This window comes from Oryx dammah, unplaced genomic scaffold (genome assembly GCF_014754425.2).
Source record: "Oryx dammah isolate SB20612 unplaced genomic scaffold, SCBI_Odam_1.1 HiC_scaffold_3, whole genome shotgun sequence".
In the NCBI taxonomy this organism is placed as follows: domain Eukaryota; kingdom Metazoa; phylum Chordata; class Mammalia; order Artiodactyla; family Bovidae; genus Oryx; species Oryx dammah.
The window spans coordinates 96,667,378-96,685,062 of record NW_024070187.1 but is presented as its reverse complement, the minus strand read 5'-3'; the positions used below and the strand labels follow the sequence as shown (position 1 = coordinate 96,685,062).

Genomic DNA, 17,685 nt, shown 5'->3' with positions numbered 1-17,685 from the left:
GTAAACCCACTGCCTGCACAGCATATGCCTGGGCACCTCTCCATGTCTACCCTGTGGGACACGGGGGCAACAAGGGAACCAAGACACACATGGTGCTTCCATTCCTTGCCATGCTGGCTGTGATAAGTCCCCGTCTCTGTCCTAGGACTACGGCGTTGTCTGCCAGTCTCCACGAAACAGTGGCAGGCAGCTTTGTTAGCTTGCAAGGAGAGTCTAGAGTCTCAACTGCCTCCCAGTTCTGGACAGTTTTAATCCATAAGCATAAAGTGCTGACATAGACGTGGCTTCTTGAAAGAGGCAAGATGAGCGCCTTGAAGGCTGGGCTAGGGGATCTGCAAAGGCTGGCATCTGGTAGGGAATGCTCTCACCCACATGGCAGGCAAGGGTGGTGGGGGCAGGAGTAGGAGCCTTTCTGTGTTCTACCTCCTAGAATCTTCAGGGACTGAGCTGAGAGGTGGCCTGGATGATGCTTGCTTTGGTTGCTGTACACTCCATCCATGGCCCTAGCCGAAAGGTAGTTAGGCTGTAGCTGCTGAGTCCAGGAGTCCCCCAGGCCAAGAGAAGGATCTCAGAAGTGAGGATTTGGGTGGACTGAAAACATTAGAAGTTTGTTCAGTTGAGCTGCGAGTGTGAGTGGATGAAACTGAAAGTAAATGCACTGTCAGGCCACCATCTCCCTCTGGCGTGACCTCTCCTCCTCTAACCTCTTGACTTCGGGTCTGAACCTGCTGGGGGAAATTTAGGGAGAAGAGAGTCAAACTTAATGGTTGCATTGGGTAGTGACCCCCAAGTCATCCTCCTCCTCGTTCTTTGTTGGGTGGAATGTTGAGATACAGCTGATAGGGCTTGGACAAGGTTTGCAGTAGGAATGGGAAGCTGATGTGCCAGTGTGTGTGTGGGGGGGGTGTAGTTGGTATTGATGTTTCAGCAAGCCTGTGCCATAAATACCTTGTTCTGAAAGTGCGGGAGAGGGACTCTACTGACCAGCAAGAGCCGAATCTAGAGAAGTGCTCATACTTTGGGATCCCCCAAACCCTAGTGATTTCCTCTGAGCTATAAGTTACTGCGATTGATGATGTTGCAGTATGCATAAGGAACTCACCCAACTCAATAAGAAGATTAAAAACCCCAATCCTTTTTTTTAATTGGCGAAAGACTTAACAAACAGGTACTTTAAAAAAGAAGATACACAAATAGGTAATATTCATGTGAAAAGGTGCTCAACATATTTAGTCATCTGGAAATGGCAAATTAAAACCACGATGAGCTATCACTTCACACCCACTAGAATGGCTGAAGTTAAAAAGACTGACAAAACCAGTTGTTGGTGAGGAAGTGGAGCAGCTGGAAATCCCATGCATTGCTGGTAGGTGTACAAAATGGTACAGCTAAGTTGGTTGGCAAAATAGTCTGGCATATTTCATTCAAAGTTTAAAATTGTTGTTGTTTACTCACTAAGTTGTGTCCGACTTTTGCAACCCCATGGGCTGTAGCCCACCAAGCTTCTCGGTTCCCAGGCAAGAACACTAAAGTGGGGTGCCATTTCCTTCTCCAGGGGATCTTTCTGACCCCAGGATTGAACCACTTCTGCATTGGCAGGCAGGTTCCTTACCACTGAGCCATAAGGGAAGCCCAAAGTTAAAAGTAAATTTCCCTTATGATCATTCAAGTCCACATCTAGGTAATTATTCAAAAGAAGTGAAAATATCTATCCACAAAAACCTTGAATAACTTTTAGCAATATTATTCATGATAGTCCCAAACAACAAACAGTCAAAATGTCCATCCACAGATGAATGGATAAACAAATTGTGGTGGATTCATCCAGTGGAATATTACTCAGCAGTAAAAAGGAACTGAGCTACTAATAAGTGTAAGAATAAACATAAATCTCAAAAAGTATGCTAAGGGGAGAGGCTCATCCTTTATACCATGGGCTTATATAATATATGATTCCATCTTTGTGAAGTTCTAAAATGGGCAAAAAAGGCAACACTAGTGAAGTTGTAGAATAGACCAGTGGTTGTGTAGAGTAGGAATTTTGGGGTAGAGGGTTGACTGTAAAGGAGTAGACTTATTTTTTAAGGCAGTAAATTGTGTGATTAAAATTATGAACTTTGGTATCATAAAACATCCTGAGTTTGAGTTCTGGCTCTGTCATTTACAAGCTATGTGACCTTGGGCATAGAGTTTAACCTTTCTAAGTTTCCTCATCTGTAAAATGATGCATCTTGGAGTTGTTATCAGGATAGGTTAAATTATGCCATCACTGGTAGGTAGTAAATGCACAGTAATGATGATTAATTTTGGCAGTATTAGTTTTTATTAGTGCTACTAAATTATAATTTGCCACTCATGTCTGTTAACTGTTAATCTTGGAATGGGTATTGCATTTTTATATTTTAAAAAAAAGGAAAGAAAGAATTACTGATTAGGTTGCTGTGAATCTTTGATGTACTCTGGGCAAATAACTTGTTTGGTGGTGGTGGTTTAGTCACTGAGTCGTGTACAACTCTTTTGTGACCCTGTGGACTATAGCCTGCCATGCTCCTCTGTCCATGGGATTTCTCAAGCAAGAATACTGGAGTGGGTAGCCATTTCCTTCTCCAGGGAATCTTCCCGATGCATAGATCAAACCCACGTCTCCTGCATTGCAGGAGTCTTTACTGCTGAGCCAGCAGGAAGTCCAAATAAGATAGGTAGTCAGTCATAAATATGAGATATTCTTTAATATGTGAAGATAATGGTGCTGACTCTTTTATTGGAAGTTTTTCATGACCTTTGGCTGAAAACATCACAGTTCTGATTTGTGATCTGCTTTATTATTATCATTACCATCTTTTTTTTTCCTTTATGGGAACTGGTTGTATACCTCTTAAATGGTTCCCTTTTTGACATTCTAAATAGCTGAGAAGGAGTTGAGAACTTCTTTCCAAATAAAAATTTCTTTAATATGAAGCTAATGGATCAAACTGGGGACTTATAACCCATTTGACCTGCAGTTGCTGAGGTGGCTTACTCTAGAAGCCTCTTTAACATCAGTTTGAGTATTTAATGGATTTTTATAAATGACACAGTAACCTCATTTTAGGACCTCTTTCACTAGAGGTTCGACTGTATTTTCTAATATCTGTTTTTATTTAAATCTTTATTTCCTTGTGCAAATCAGAAGTTTTCAAGTGGTGTTAGGAGGGAAGAAAACCCTAGAACTGGGAAGAAATAAGATGATCAGACATGTCAAAGATTAAAAGGTTTTATTTATGAGCAGGAATTGGAAAGGAGTTTCCTGTAGTTATGTATTGCCTGAATGCAGTATACTTTTAGATTGAGACATGGTAAATGAGAATGTTTGCTTCTAGTTTTGTGTCCCATAAGACTTATATTTCAAATTTTTGAAGGTTGAGGATTTGTTGAAATGTTTTAACACAGATATGCATTAGGGATATCCCTCACTCAGCTATACATCAGTAGAAATTTTTGTCATTTGCATTTTTTCTTGGCTAATTTTTTTTCTCTTGTATCTGTTTTGAAACATAGTAATTTATTCATTTTTTAACTTTTATTGCAGCACCTGATCAACTCTCTCGAAGGAGAACGATCATGGAGGTGGTGCCAGCTGAGGTGAATAGTTTGCTTCCAGAGGAGATAATGGACACTGGTATAACTTTAGTGGATGATGATAGTATTGAGGCTGTTATTGTTTCATCCCCAATTCCCATGGAGACAGAGCTGGAAGAAATTGTCAACATAAATTCTACTGGTGACTCTGCAGCCACGCCCATTTCCACGGAACCAATCACAGTGCACAGTAACCACACTACCCGAGTTGCAGTGAACACCACAGTCACTAAAGCAGATTCTAATACCACAGTGAAACCAGCTTTTCCAAGTGGCCTTCAAAAACTTGGTGCTCAGACTCCTGTGACTATATCAGCCAATCAGATTATTTTAAACAAAGTATCACAGACATCTGATCTTAAACTTGGCAATCAGACCCTTAAACCAGATGGACAGAAGTTAATTTTAACAACTTTGGGCAAGTCTGGTTCACCAATTGTTTTAGCACTACCCCATAGCCAACCCCAGGCTCAGAAAGTTACAACTCAGGCCCAGTCAGGAGATGCTAAGTTACCACCGCAGCAAATTAAAGTAGTTACCATTGGAGGGAGGCCAGAGGTGAAACCTGTCATTGGTGTCTCAGCATTGACCCCAGGAAGTCAACTGCTTAATACTACAACTCAGCCCTCTGTGTTACAGACCCAACAGTTAAAAACAGTACAGGTAAAAAAAAAAAAAAGAGGGGGCTTCTTAATGAAAATGCATGTTAAATATTAAATTGATTCATAGTTGTATGTGTAGGGTGATTAAATGCATAGTTGTTACTGATCCTGTTGAATGTTGCTTTTAGTAATTGTGCGTGTTTTTTTTTTTTTTGTAAAGTCTTTGATATGTCTAATGCTTTTGAAAATTTCTGCCAGAGAACTTAGAACTTAATTATGGTTAAATTCCAATGTGTAGTGTATTTATAGCTTTTTACTCATTTTGAAACACATTTTATTCTCAGTCGTAGTTTGAGTCCAAGGATGTTCTGCTGGTGTAAAGATGGCAGAGTTGATGCTGGGCTGTCAAAAAATCATTCAGACATGATATTTTCAGCTAACAGATGGCCAAAGTCTAGGAGAAGTTGCTGCTCTGAGAAACCGTTCGAGCCAGCAGTAGTGCAAACCAGCCAGTATGTGCCTCTTTGGAATTTACCGTTCCCTGTATCACTCACATTTGCAGTGTAGAAAGACAGTGCCGTGTGATGGAAGGTTTAGAATTGGATGAACTGGACTTCAGTCACTTTTCTGCAGGACCGACTGTGCTGTGGAACTTTGGATAGGCTACTTATTTTCTCTTGAGTTTTTTACTTTAGCTGTAAGGCGGCTATTTGATCATGACGAAACACGTAAGATCAGTACTTGGTATGGTTCTCAAAACACTGAAGATCCTTCAAAATAGTACCCATTGTTAGTATGAATAGAAACCCAAGCTAGAAGGTTATCAGAACGTATGTTAAGTGGTTGCCCATTTTTCGTGTCCAGGTAGGCCTTTCTAGGTCAGCACTATGCTTAGAAATACAGTGATCCACTGAGGACCAGGGAACACAAATGCAGAGTTGGCTTTTAGAAAAAAGGAGAAGGCATGAGAACTAAATGCATAAAAGGAAAGGAGGAAGGTTTGGGGAATTATTCACTCTCAGCTGATACTAGAAAAAATGTTTTTGTTATTATTTGGCAAAATAGAATCTTATTTTTCGTGGGCTTTTTATTTAAGAACTTCATACGATTTCTCAGACTTCATATATAATTTGCCCATGTCCCTTTTGCCACTGTTAAACACTTAATGTTCTTTGCTTTCTCATTCACATGGGCTTTTTATTTAAGAACTTCATACGATTTCTCAGACTTTATGTATAATTTGCCCATGTCCCTTTTGCCACTGTTAAACACTTAATGTTCTTTGCTTTCTCATTCACAATCGTCTCTCACTTATCTCTGATTTCCTTTTACTTCTTTTGATGAGGATCTCTTGAATGAGATCCTGTCACCATCAAGCACCTTGTCCTCAACTTGTCCTTTTAAAAATCAGTTGTGAAACCTGTTTTTACTGGTTTACCAGAGTTTGTCTAGCTTTGGGGATGTGGATCATAGCCATGTTTATAAGATACTGATAATGTAAATCAGAACCTTGTGGGTTTTTTTCCATTTAATAGAGCAGTGTATATATACAGTTTGTAAGACCAGTTTACTCGTACCCACTAGTTTTCCTCTATAATCCCCCAAGTACCAACAATAAAAATGAAAACTGGGGTCTAATTTTTATAACTTCTCTTATTGTTGTTACTTTTATAACATGTGATTCTATTTATTTAAAAAGAACTTCTATTTAAAAAACAAAAGAAACCCCATTTAGAATATTGTTCTTCTTGGCCAGTTATTTTTAGGCAACTCAAATCTTTTCAGCTCATGAGTAGCCTCTAAAGCTCTGAGGCTCAGGAAAAAACAAGCAAAAAGCTACATGCCTGTCAGTATCCATTTTAGGTACCAGAGTATTTGGTTTAGTATTACATAGTGTGTATGTTCCTCTCATTTTTTTCCCCAGATGGTCCTCAGCATTGTCTTAAGTTTAATCGGATTGAAGCTGTTAGGGAGTGGACAACAGGAAAGGGTGGAAGAAGGAGACCCATCTTGAAAAATGAAGGAAAGAGGTGACAGTTGAAACCAGAGGCAGTAACAGAGATAGTTACACCTAATTACAGATACATAAACCCTTTCCTATGATTCTTCTGCATAGTATGTAAGGATAATAAATAATTAGCAGTCTTGAACAACATAACTCCTTATTAGTTCCTAAATCTGTACAACACAGTGCCCGAAATTACCTGCATGTATTATTCGATCACATATTCGGCAGTCTTATTTGTAAATTTCCTTTTCTGATTCATTTTTGTGTTAATCTGTTAATTAGATACATTTGTTTAAAAATGATCCTTTATGCTCTGTTCTATTTAATAAAACTAAGTTTCTCCTAGGGTAGTTTAATTCATGATACAAAAAGCAAGGTTCCTTAACAGAACTGGAAATCCTATTTTCAGCTATGCTCCATTAAAGAAACAAAACCACACGGGCAAGTTAAGATTGTTCATTTGAATAATTAATGAGCTTTTGGTAGTATTGTTTACATTTTTTTCCTCATTGGTAAGTATTTGTATTGTTGTGTGATTGTGAAAATCAGTTAAAAATGGGGAAATACTTTAAGTTCCCAAACTGTAGCTAAGATTATTTTTTGCAAGATACAGATTTCCAAAAATATCAGGACCTCTGCCTCTTGAGATTCTTAATACTAAGTCAATAGACAACCTATTCTAACGTACTTTAGAGTTCTAGGCCTGTAAATACACTTGGGAAATATTTTCCCTTTATGTCTCTCAAATTGCATCAGTTTTGTAAAGTACAATTATGGATTTATTTGGGTATGTCAGAGCTTTGCAGTCTGGATATTTTTTAATATGTAGTTGTAGATCTCTCTGGTTTGTTTTTTTAAAGGTGGTTTGCATTTCCTGTACATTTTGTTTTGTCAGTAATGTGTTCTGAGTGTAAGGAAGTAATTTATTCTAGATGTAAGAAGATATGTTTTTAAGTTTAATTTATAGTTAGAGTACAAAGCTGATGTTTACCTGGTTCTGTGATCAGCTGCAGCTTCTAGTATGTTTTGTAATTTAAGTTGGTCATGTTTGTTCATTTTGAGTTATTATTTCCAATAATAGTACTTTCAGGGCCTCAATTTCCATATCTGCCAAAGGTAAAGTTAATATTTAATGTCCTTCCTGCTGTGAAAATTTGTGATTTTTGTCATTGCTAAATTTCTGCTTCTGGCTTTTAGAAAAAGCTTTTCTTTGCATACATTGATATTTTAAATATAAAAACATCAGTAATTCTACATTCCTTGACTTGTGAAGAATTTTAGTTCAGGGCAACAATGTACCATGTATTATGTAAAATCAGAGGTGAATAAAACATAGACTGTCCCTTCAAAGAATTTATAGTCTAGTAAACTATAGTAAATCATATTTTAGTCAATAATATTTCAGAGGCTTCACCTTCAGAATAGTCTTTGTTTTGCCAAACATGTCTCTTTGTATCCTAAGGCATTAACTTGTGCAGTCCTTTATCTGCCCCTGATACATAGATCTAAAGTTGAAGATAAAGTCATAAGCCTAACTTTAATGTGTGTTTATATTTTGCTTCCAGGGGCCAATGAACTTATATTTACAGATGTCTTTATCATTTGCACTATGCTTTCTTAATGTATTCTACTCCATCTTTTATTATTGAATAATTTGTTATTTGGAAAAGAATACTGCTATGCCATTTTTTGGTTTCATTGTTATTTAACATTTATTTTAAACATTATTTTTAAAAATTAATTTGGTTTTCATGATATGCATATGTCTCAGAGACTAAGATAAGGATTTGGAATAAAATTCAAAGGTATTACTACATAATGGCTTAAGGATATGATATTAGTATTTGGGTGAATGGCTGCATTTTGAATGTTTTTAATATTAATACTGAGATATGTTTTTGTTAAATGAGCTGGTTTCACATGTACTTCTGTATATCAGTCTTGTCTAATTTTGATTGAGTAGGTGTTTTATAGAAAAATGGTTTTCATAGTTATTTATATATTTCAGATTGCTAAGAAGCCTCGAACACCAACCTCTGGTCCGGTAATCACGAAGCTGATCTTTGCAAAACCAATTAATAGTAAAGCAGTTACAGGACAGACAACTCAAGTATCACCACCAGTCATTGCAGGTTATATTTCTTTATAGTTCGTTAAGCTTTCCTTTCCTTTTAGTTTTAAAAAAGGCTGTTCCACCACCTTGAAATGTTTCAGTGTTTATTACTATAAATCACACTGGTTAACGAGATATATTACAGCTGTTAAATGTGTGCTTTAAGCCAAATGCCTCATCTCAAAATCAGTCCATCGCTTCGTGTCCTTAATTTTTGGTATACCTTTGGAAGAAGTGACGCCTCAAACTCTGATCATACCAGCTAATATTTGCATAATGTTTGCTGTGGGCCCCATGCCCTTCTTAGCTCTTCACAAAGAGTGATGTATTTAATTCTCTGGCAATCCTACGGGATAGGTTGGAGTAACATCCCCATTTTGCCAGTATGGGAACAGGCACTCAGCTAGTAAATGGCCAAGCTGGGATTTGAATCCAGGCAGTTTGTCTTCAGAGCACATGCAAAGTCTAGTAAGTTTAAAGTAGTATATGTAATTGTATAGTATTTCATGGTTTCTGTTTGAATTTTTGGTTTCAGTGTTTTAATATTTTCAGTATGTGGTTCTCTGTGAAACAAAAAATTGTCGTGACAATAATAATTACTTCAGTGAGAACAGCATTTTAGTTGTCTTTTATCAGCAAATTGTTTAGTGTGGCCCAATTCTTTTATTATATACATTAAAATTTGTCATCACCAATAAAACCTCCAAAATCTTGATTTTGAGTATTTCATTCTCTTTATTGTTCTAGTTCATCTGCCTTTGTACTTCCAATCTGGCAGTTCTTTCACTTTGAAATCTCTGATCTATTAATTCTTCCACTCATTAATAACGAGTTCTTTCCTGTCCTTAAATTCATCTCTATTCAACACAGAATTCATAACCCATCATTATTGCTCCCTGAAAACACCATTTTCTTTTCACACTCTTTCCATACTGGCCCAGCTCTCTTATTTCTTCTTGACTGGCAGGTACCTCAGTGCTTCTAGAGAATATCACACAGCCATGGTACTCGTTCTTAATCACTCAGTCGTGTCTGACTCTGTGACCCCAAGGACTGTAGCCCAAGGGCTCCCGCGTCCAAGGAGTTTCTCAGGCAAGAATACTGGAACTGGTTGCGGTTTCCTGCTCCAGACCACAGCGGCTGGTCTTTAATTCAAAGCTACGCTAACATTGTTCCTTTCATTCACCATTTAGGAGCCCATTTCTACTTTCCATTGTGCTAAGAGCTTATGGAAGCACCTCTGGGTGGTAGACTTTGATTAGAGACTTTCAAATGCTAACTACCCATTTCCACAATGTGTATTCTTTATGAAGGTACTTCAAATGTTAACACACCATCCCTGGGATATGTATTAAAGCTACCTAGCACTGTCTTTCCCTGTTGACTGAGATGGTAAAGAGTGCAGAAAACCTGGGTTTGATCCCTGGGTCAGGAAGATCCTCTGGAGAAGGAAATGGCAATCCAGTCAAGTATTCTTGCCTGGAGAATCCCATGGACAGAGGAGCCTAGCGGGCTACCGTCCATGGGGTCACAAGGAGTCGGACACGACTGAGCAACTAAGCATTTTTATAACAGTAGGCAACTCTGAAGTCAGTGGCAAAGACTTAATCATTTTCCCGAGGCTTTGAATTATATGCAGGGAGGTTTCTCTTTTGTAGCAAATGAGAAAGGCCTAGGAAGGTGGTTGTTAGAGGGCAGTGTTGGGTAAATTCTCTTTTTGTTCTTTTTCTTTTGGTCTTCAGTAGAGATTTGGGGTTATACAGGATGCTGTGTCTTGAGGGCTGTCATGGGAGCTAGGTATAGTCCCAGAGGAAAAATTGGAAAGGGTTTAGGTTTAGAGCTGCCTCAGGAATTGGGCTTCAGTTGGCTGAAAATGAGTAAGGCTTGGATATACTGGTGATAAAGGGACCACCGGACCCTTGGAAGGTAAGGTGGGTGGAAGTGGTTAACTAGGACGACTGTCTCCGTGTAAAGTTCTTTACTATTTTTGAGTTTGAGAGCATCCCTTAAAACTTTTAATCACAAGTAGGGCAGGGGGAGTTGTATGCTAAATAATTGTGGTTTTTCAGAAGTGTATCTGAGTGAATATTTGGTAATGTCAAGATTGTACCTCTCACATTTGACTGTAACGGATGTCATTGCTGGGTCTTTGGGTCATTTACAGTGTGTTCCACACTAATCATAGCTTCACCTTTTAATTACAGACATTAGCCCTCCCAAAATGCATAGGGACAGCCTTCTATTAAATTTCACTAGGGTTAAGTTCAGTTTGGAGGGATAATTTCAACTGGTAACTAGTAGTTCATAGCTTTTAAAATTCATGTAAGCCAAATTTAAACCACCAAAATAGCTCTCTTGTTGAATTGTCTTATCGAGGCGATTCCATTGTCTTTAAGTTGTAGCTAATGATCTTTCAATGGAGAAGGCAATGACAACCCACTCCAGTACACTTGCCTGGAAAATCCCATGGACGGAGGAGCCTGGTAGGCTGCAGTCCATGGGGTCGCTAAGAGTCTGAGCGACTTCACTTTCCCTTTTCACTTTCATGCATTGGAGAAGGAAATGGCAACCCACTCTGGTATTCTTGCCTGGAGAATCCCAGGGACAGAGGAGCCTAGTGGGCTGCCATCTGTGGGGTCGCACAGAGTCAGACACGACTGAAGTGACTTAGCAGCAGCAATGATCTTTCAAACTACATTTAGACTGCTTTTTAAGATTTTTGGGCTTCTCATGGAAGATGAATATCATTTTTCTTTCTTTCAATCAAGATGAACTTAGTGTTTATAAAATTGACTTTTCTAAAATGCTGATCTGTCACTCCTTGCTTAAAATTTCCTTGGTCACATCCATTTCTTTTCCATTTCCTGGCCTTATATCATCAGGAATAGGTTCAAATGCCAGAGCTTGCTTAGCATTAAAGTCATTTATTATCTAATACATACTTTTTTCATTTTCACTGTCTGTTAGCTCCAGGCCTACTGATGTAACTTATTTCTAGGAGGTCACCAAATTGAGCATGTTCTCTTAAAACTTAGGCTCTTGGCAGTGTTGGGTTTACCAGAAATGATTTTTGTTTTTGCCTCCCTCATGGCTAAGTTATCCATTTTATCTTTGGATTATCTCCACTGTCTGGTAATTTTTTGATCCCTAGGTTAGCAAGGTACTCTTTCTCTGACCATATCCTACGTTATTTCCATAAAACTTGGTTCTGCCTACCAAATACTTACCTTTAGACTTCTGTTAAATTTCACAGTGGCTTTTAATGTTTGCGTTAGTCTTGATGTATTGTGATACTTGGTTTTCTTACCTGTCTGTCTCCCCTACTACACTTACGATTTCTCTCAATAGTAATTTTAGATTTTGTTTGCCATTTAGTTTTTTTAAATTAATTTCTAAAAATTGTTATAAATATGCATAATATGAAATTGACCATTTTAACCATTGGTGGCTTTAAGTATATTCATGCTGTTATGCAACCATCACCACTCTCTAGGACTTTTCATGTTGCAAAACTAAATCTCTGTATCCATTAAACTACAACTTGTCAATTTCTTCCTTCCCCCAGCCCCTAGAAGAGACTTTCTGTCTCTATCAATCTGACTTTTCTGTGTATCTTGTATAGGTGGAATCAGACAGTGTTTATCCTTTTATGACTAACTTTTTATGAGTCTCTGGTACCTGCAGTTGCTGGTACATAATGTGTTCAGTGAATGTGTATTGTTGAGTGAATGTGTATATCATGGAGGCAGTGTGGTGTGGTATGTTGGAGGAGCTATTTGGAGACTTGGGTTTGGGTCATGGTTCTTCTATTAATTTTCTCCCCGATCTTGGGTAAATATATTTTCTGTTCCTCTTATTTCTTTCTATAAAACATTGATCATTTTATAGAACTACTGTATAGTATAGTTCTATAAAATAGAATAATATAGAATATTATAACCCATCACTTCATGTGACTTTTGAGATGGTTAAATGAGGTACAGAGGTCCTCGTTGTCAGAGCTCCCAAGGTAGCAAGTTGCTATATTAGAGTAAACTTCATCAGTGTTAAAATATTTGATAATGAATTAATCTCTTTAGAATTAGTCCTGGCTCAGGTAAGCTAGCTCCTGCCCCAGGCCTGTCCCGTCTGTAGCTTTTTGGATTATGTCTCTTGTTTCTTGGAGAATACTTGATAGCAGAGTGTGAAACGCCTTACAAATTGATTTCATAGTGAAACTGTGACTTGTATACGTTTGTGTGTCTGTATGAAGAGCCAAGGATACATGGGGATTTGGACATTAATCAGGTGAAATGCTATCTGGGTGAAAAAAAAGTAGCCCTTCAAAAGAGAGTAATTTGAATTTTAAAGGATCTAGAGGGTTCTTGGGGAAATTGATGAAATCCTGAGATATTTTTTCAGAAATCATCTGTATCATCATCTCCCCATCAAATAGGCTGTGTCATTGTGCTGTCATATTAATTTTCAGAAGAATCCTCTCTCCCTCAAATTCAACACTTTATTCTAAGAGACAGTATAGTTAAAATTATAAACAGAATTTTTTATGAAATATTACCCAATAACTTTTAGATGTTTTTGTTATTAATTACAATGACATTTTTGTCCTTATTTTAAATGTAATTCACTTTAAGTGGCCTTTTCTTTTCTTTTGATGTACTTACCCAATTTTATTTTTCATTTTAATTTTTAAAATTCTACAAAATACTTTTAACAAACCATAATCACATTTTATTACTTATAACAACCTTTTGACTTACTATTATTCCTTTGACAGATGATAGAATGCTTAAGGTCACATTGTTTTTATTTTTTTATATTTATTTTTAATTGATTGATGACTGCTTTATGATATTGGTTTGATTTCTGTCATATGTCAACATGAATTAACCATAGGTGTACATAATGTCCCCTCTGTTTTGAATCTCCCTTCCACTTCTCGTGCAGTCCCACCCCTCTAGGTTATCTCAGAGTAAGTGGCATTTTTTGGTACCAGTTATCCTCAGGAATTGAAGATTTTATATATATATATGTTTTCTGAAATGTATGTAATGCTTAACAAATAAATTATAGTAATAGCCATTAAAATGAGGATTTTATAAAAATGTGTCTTTATTGTTAGTTGGGTGTTTTTTTTTCCTTAAAATAATGATTGTTGGGGCTTCAGACTTATCCCACAGGTATTAGTTTTGGAAATCAGAACAGATAAACATGTTACTTGAGGCAGGCTCCACGCTTGAGGGTGGCCTTCTAAAACTATTTGATACAGATTCATTTAGTCTCTGTAGAATTGACTGACTGAGTTATGATGTCAGTCAGCTCAGTCGCTAAGTCGTGTCTCACTCTTTGTGACCCCACGGACTGCAGCACGCCAGGCTTCGCTGTCCTTCACCATCTCCCAGAGCTTGCTCAGACTCGTGTCCAGCAAGTCAGTGATGCCATCCAACCATCCCATCCTCTGTCATCTCCTTCTCCTCCTGCCTTCAGTCTTTCCCAGCATCAGGGTCTTTTCCAATGAGTCAGTTCTTTGCATCAGGTGGCCAGAGTATTGTATTGGAGCTTCAGCTTCAGCATCAGTCCTTCCAATGAATATTCAAAGTTGATTTCCTTTAGGATTGACTTGTTTGATCCAAGAGACTCTCAAGAGTCTTCTCCAGCACCACAGTTCAAAAGCATCAATTCTTTGGCACTCTGCTTTCTTTATAGTCCAAATTTCACATCCATACCTGACTACCCGAAAAACCATGTTTTTGACTAGATGGACTTTTGTTGGCAAAGTAATGTCTCTGATTTTTAATAAGCTGTCTAGGTTGGTCATAGCTTTTCTTCCAAAGAGCAAGCGTCTTTTAATTTCATCGCTGCAGTCACCATCTGCAGTGATTTTGGAACCCAAGGAAAGAGAGTCTCTCAGTTTCCATTGTTTCCCCATCTGTTTACCAGGAAGTGATGGGACCAGATGCCTTAATCTTAGTTTTCTGCATGTTGAGTTTTAAGCCAGCTTTTTCATTCTCTTTCACTTTCATCAAGAGGCTCTTTGATTCCTCTTCACTTTCTGCCATAAGGGTGGTGTCATCTGCATATCTGAGGTTATTGATATTTCTCCCAGCAATCTTGGTTCCAGCTTGTGCTTCATCCAGCCCAACGTTTCTCATGATGTACTCTGCATATAAGTTAAATAAACAGGGTGACAATACACAGCTCTGATGTTCTCTTTTCCCAATTTGGAACCAGTGCGTTGTTCTATGTCAGGTTCTAACTGTTGCTTCTTGACCTGTGTAGATTTCTCAGGAGGCAGGTAAGGTGGTCTGGTATTCCTATCTCTTTAAGAATTTTCCACAGTTTGTTGTGATCCACACAGTCAAAGGGGTTTTGGTAGGGTTTGCTGCTGCTAAGTCACTTCAGTTGTGTCTGACTCTGTGCGACCCAGAGACAGCAGCCCACCAGGCTCCCCCGTCCCTGGGATTCTCCAGGCAAGAACACTGGAGTGGGTTGCCATTTCCTTCTCCAGTGCATGAAAGTGAAAAATGAAAGTGAAGTCACTCAGTCGTGTCCGACTCCTAGCAACCCCATGGACTGCAGCCCACTGGGCTCCTCTGTCCATGGGATTTTCCAGGCAAGAGTACTGGTATGGGTTGCCATTGCCTTCTCCGGGTAGGGTTTGCTAGGATTTTTTTTTTTTTTTTTTAGCTTAGCTATGATGTAAGTCAGGCTAGAAAAACCCTAGCAAAACTCTCAGCTAAAATTCACTAAGGAGTATGGCTGTAATATAAAATGTAATTATGAAGTAAAAGGAATTTTTAAAAATATATTTAAAATAATTTTAAAATTCATAAATGCCTGGTAAAATTTAGCTCATTTAAAAAAAATTTTTAAATAACTCGTTTGTAAAAAAATTGCCATTAGTAACAGCCCTGAAACTCTTACATGCTAGTTTTCTGTTAAGTCCCATCTTTTCTCTTCCTCTCTCCTTCTCTTTCATCTTTAATAGTTGTTTTGTTGTTCAGTACTGCTCTGAGTCACATTCGGCTCTGCGACCCCATGGACTACAGCATACCAGGCTTCTTGGTCTGTCCTTCATGGTCTCCTGGAGTTTGCTCAGACTCAAGTCCATTGAGTCAGTGATGCCACTGAATCACCTCATTCTCTGTTGCCACCTTCTCCTCCTGCCCTCAAATCTTTCCCAACATCAGGGTCTTTTCTAATGAGTCGGCTCTTCATATCAGGTGGCCAGAGTATTGGAGCTTCAGCATTATTCCTTCCAATGAATATTCAGGGTTGATTTCCTTTAGAATTGACTGGTTTGATCTCCTTGCTGTCCAAAATCATAGCATCTAAAGGGATCTTGGAGATAATTTAGTTATCTACCCTCTCTGTTTCTTGAGTGCTTGAGTTTCCTTTTTAGCCAGTAGATTTGATTATCCAGCATCTGTTTCATACAGCTTCAGTGAGTAGGAACTCACTCATATTAGAACAGTCATTTCAACTGGAAATTTTTTTTGGAAGTTCTTCCTTACTGATAGACTGAAAATTTTCTCTTCCTGTGTATTAGTGCTATGCAGCTCAATGGTTCTGATCCTTCAGCCTGACAGCCTTGGTTTTTCTGCCATAATAAACAGTCTAAATCTCAGAAGTTAAAGAAGTTTTCTTTTAGATTTTTACTTCAGGGTTATCTACATGTCTGTTGTGGGTTCGAAAGTGGTGGGTCTTATCATCAAGGTCACTCAAGGACCCAGGCTGACAGAAGAACCACCGTCTCAGCTGTGGAAGAAGAGAGAGCCTGGCAAGGTCTTGCACAGGCAGTAAATGATACACATCACTTCTGCTCACAGTCTGTTGCTCAGAACTAGTCATATGGCCCCAGTCTCACCGCAGGGAAGAGGTGGGGGTAGGAAGGGCAGTCCTACTATGTGCCCAGGATGGTTGGGGGCACCAGAAGGGTGAATGGCACCATCGCTCAGTCTTTTGAGGAATTTGGAGGAGTTGTCATGTCTTTGTAATCTTCTCCTGCCCAGGATAAAAATTCCTAATATTTCAACTCCTCCTCATCTGATTTCCAGTTCCATTAGCCATCCAGACACAGTGTAGTTTTTCTGTGTTTTTCCGAAAGTTTATTTCCAGACTGTTCAAGTTAGCCCAGTAACTGCCTGTTTTATAGATGTGGACTTAGATCATATGCTGAGGTTTAAGTTCAAACAGGAAGAAGCTGAGGTAGAGAACAGAGACTGAAGCTTTACGGCTTGGATTCACGTTCTGACTCTGGGAACCCCTTTCACAGGACACACTGCATACTTGTTCTAAGCCCATTTTCTGATAGGTATCACTTAACAGTATTATTGATGAGGCCCTTCTCTGGTGGTCCAGTGGCTGGGGCTCAGTGCAGGGGTGTGGCTTCACTCCCTAGTTGGAGAACTGAGATCCCAAGAGTGGGCAGAAAAACCCCCACAAAACAGTTTTGATGAGAATGTGAGCAGAGGTGTTTTTGTGGACTTTCCTAAGGTGGTATTAAGATGCTGAGTGCTACTAAAAAGCATTGTTTGTTTCTTTCTGTCTAGGTCCATCATAGTTCAGTAGGTTCACCGTGGTTCATTAGACCTCCTTACATGTTTCAGTTCATATGTGGCTACATGTGAAGTGTTGAGCATATGTACTGCAGTGGGTGTAAATCATCACCACATTCGTTTTTATACGTTTATTGAAAAAAGTCAAACTGATGTGCTGCCTCTCATTTGCAGGTAGGGTTCTTTCACAGTCTACTCCGGGGACTCCATCAAAGACCATAACAATATCTGAAAGTGGTGTTATTGGATCAACTTTAAATTCTACAACACAGACACCAAATAAAATAGCCATCTCACCTTTGAAATCGCCAAATAAGGTAAAAAAAAAAAAAAGAATTAGCCACAAATGCCAAATATTGTGGTTAATGACTTTATTTATATTCCCAAACAATTAATAGGTATTTGGTGAATACCAGATTTAGTAATCAAGAATGTGTGACAGATAAAAAACTTAATTCTAAACGCATAGTAACACAGTAGTCATTTTGCATGCTAAGATGATTTCCATGGCCCATGTCGTGTGGGTACAACATAAATCTTTTGAATGAAGTATTCTATGTAAGTATGTGATTCCTCTTCAGTTTATATTTGTGCACAATTATTTTCTTTGGGTCAGTCACATACATAGTGACTCAAATGCTAAATGCAGGTTTTTTGAAAATAGGATATTGATGTCTTCTGCTTAAGCTGTCCTTGATTTTGTAGAGAGCTAAGATTTTGCTGGGTAACAGAGCACCCAGAGTACAAGCAATTGCCATCAAATGCTGGTTACCATATTACTGGGTTAGC

General features: G+C 38.4%; 1 protein-coding gene across 5 annotated transcripts in view; it reads left to right on the top strand.

The window, feature by feature from the left end:
• The window catches only part of LIN54 (lin-54 DREAM MuvB core complex component), a 63,308-nt gene that overhangs the window by 9,793 nt on the left and 35,830 nt on the right, over positions 1-17,685 (top strand). For 2 of the 5 annotated variants that reach the window (XM_040237235.1, XM_040237234.1), the window contains exons 2-4: positions 3,569-3,621; positions 8,237-8,360; positions 17,071-17,213. In XM_040237235.1, coding sequence (XP_040093169.1) covers positions 3,601-3,621; positions 8,237-8,360; positions 17,071-17,213 — 288 coding nt within the window. In that variant the 5' untranslated portion in view covers positions 3,569-3,600. Of the gene's footprint in view, positions 1-3,568; positions 4,282-8,236; positions 8,361-17,070; positions 17,214-17,685 lie in introns of all 5 variants that reach the window. The other 3 variants (XM_040237231.1, XM_040237232.1, XM_040237233.1) reach the window with 2 other exon arrangements.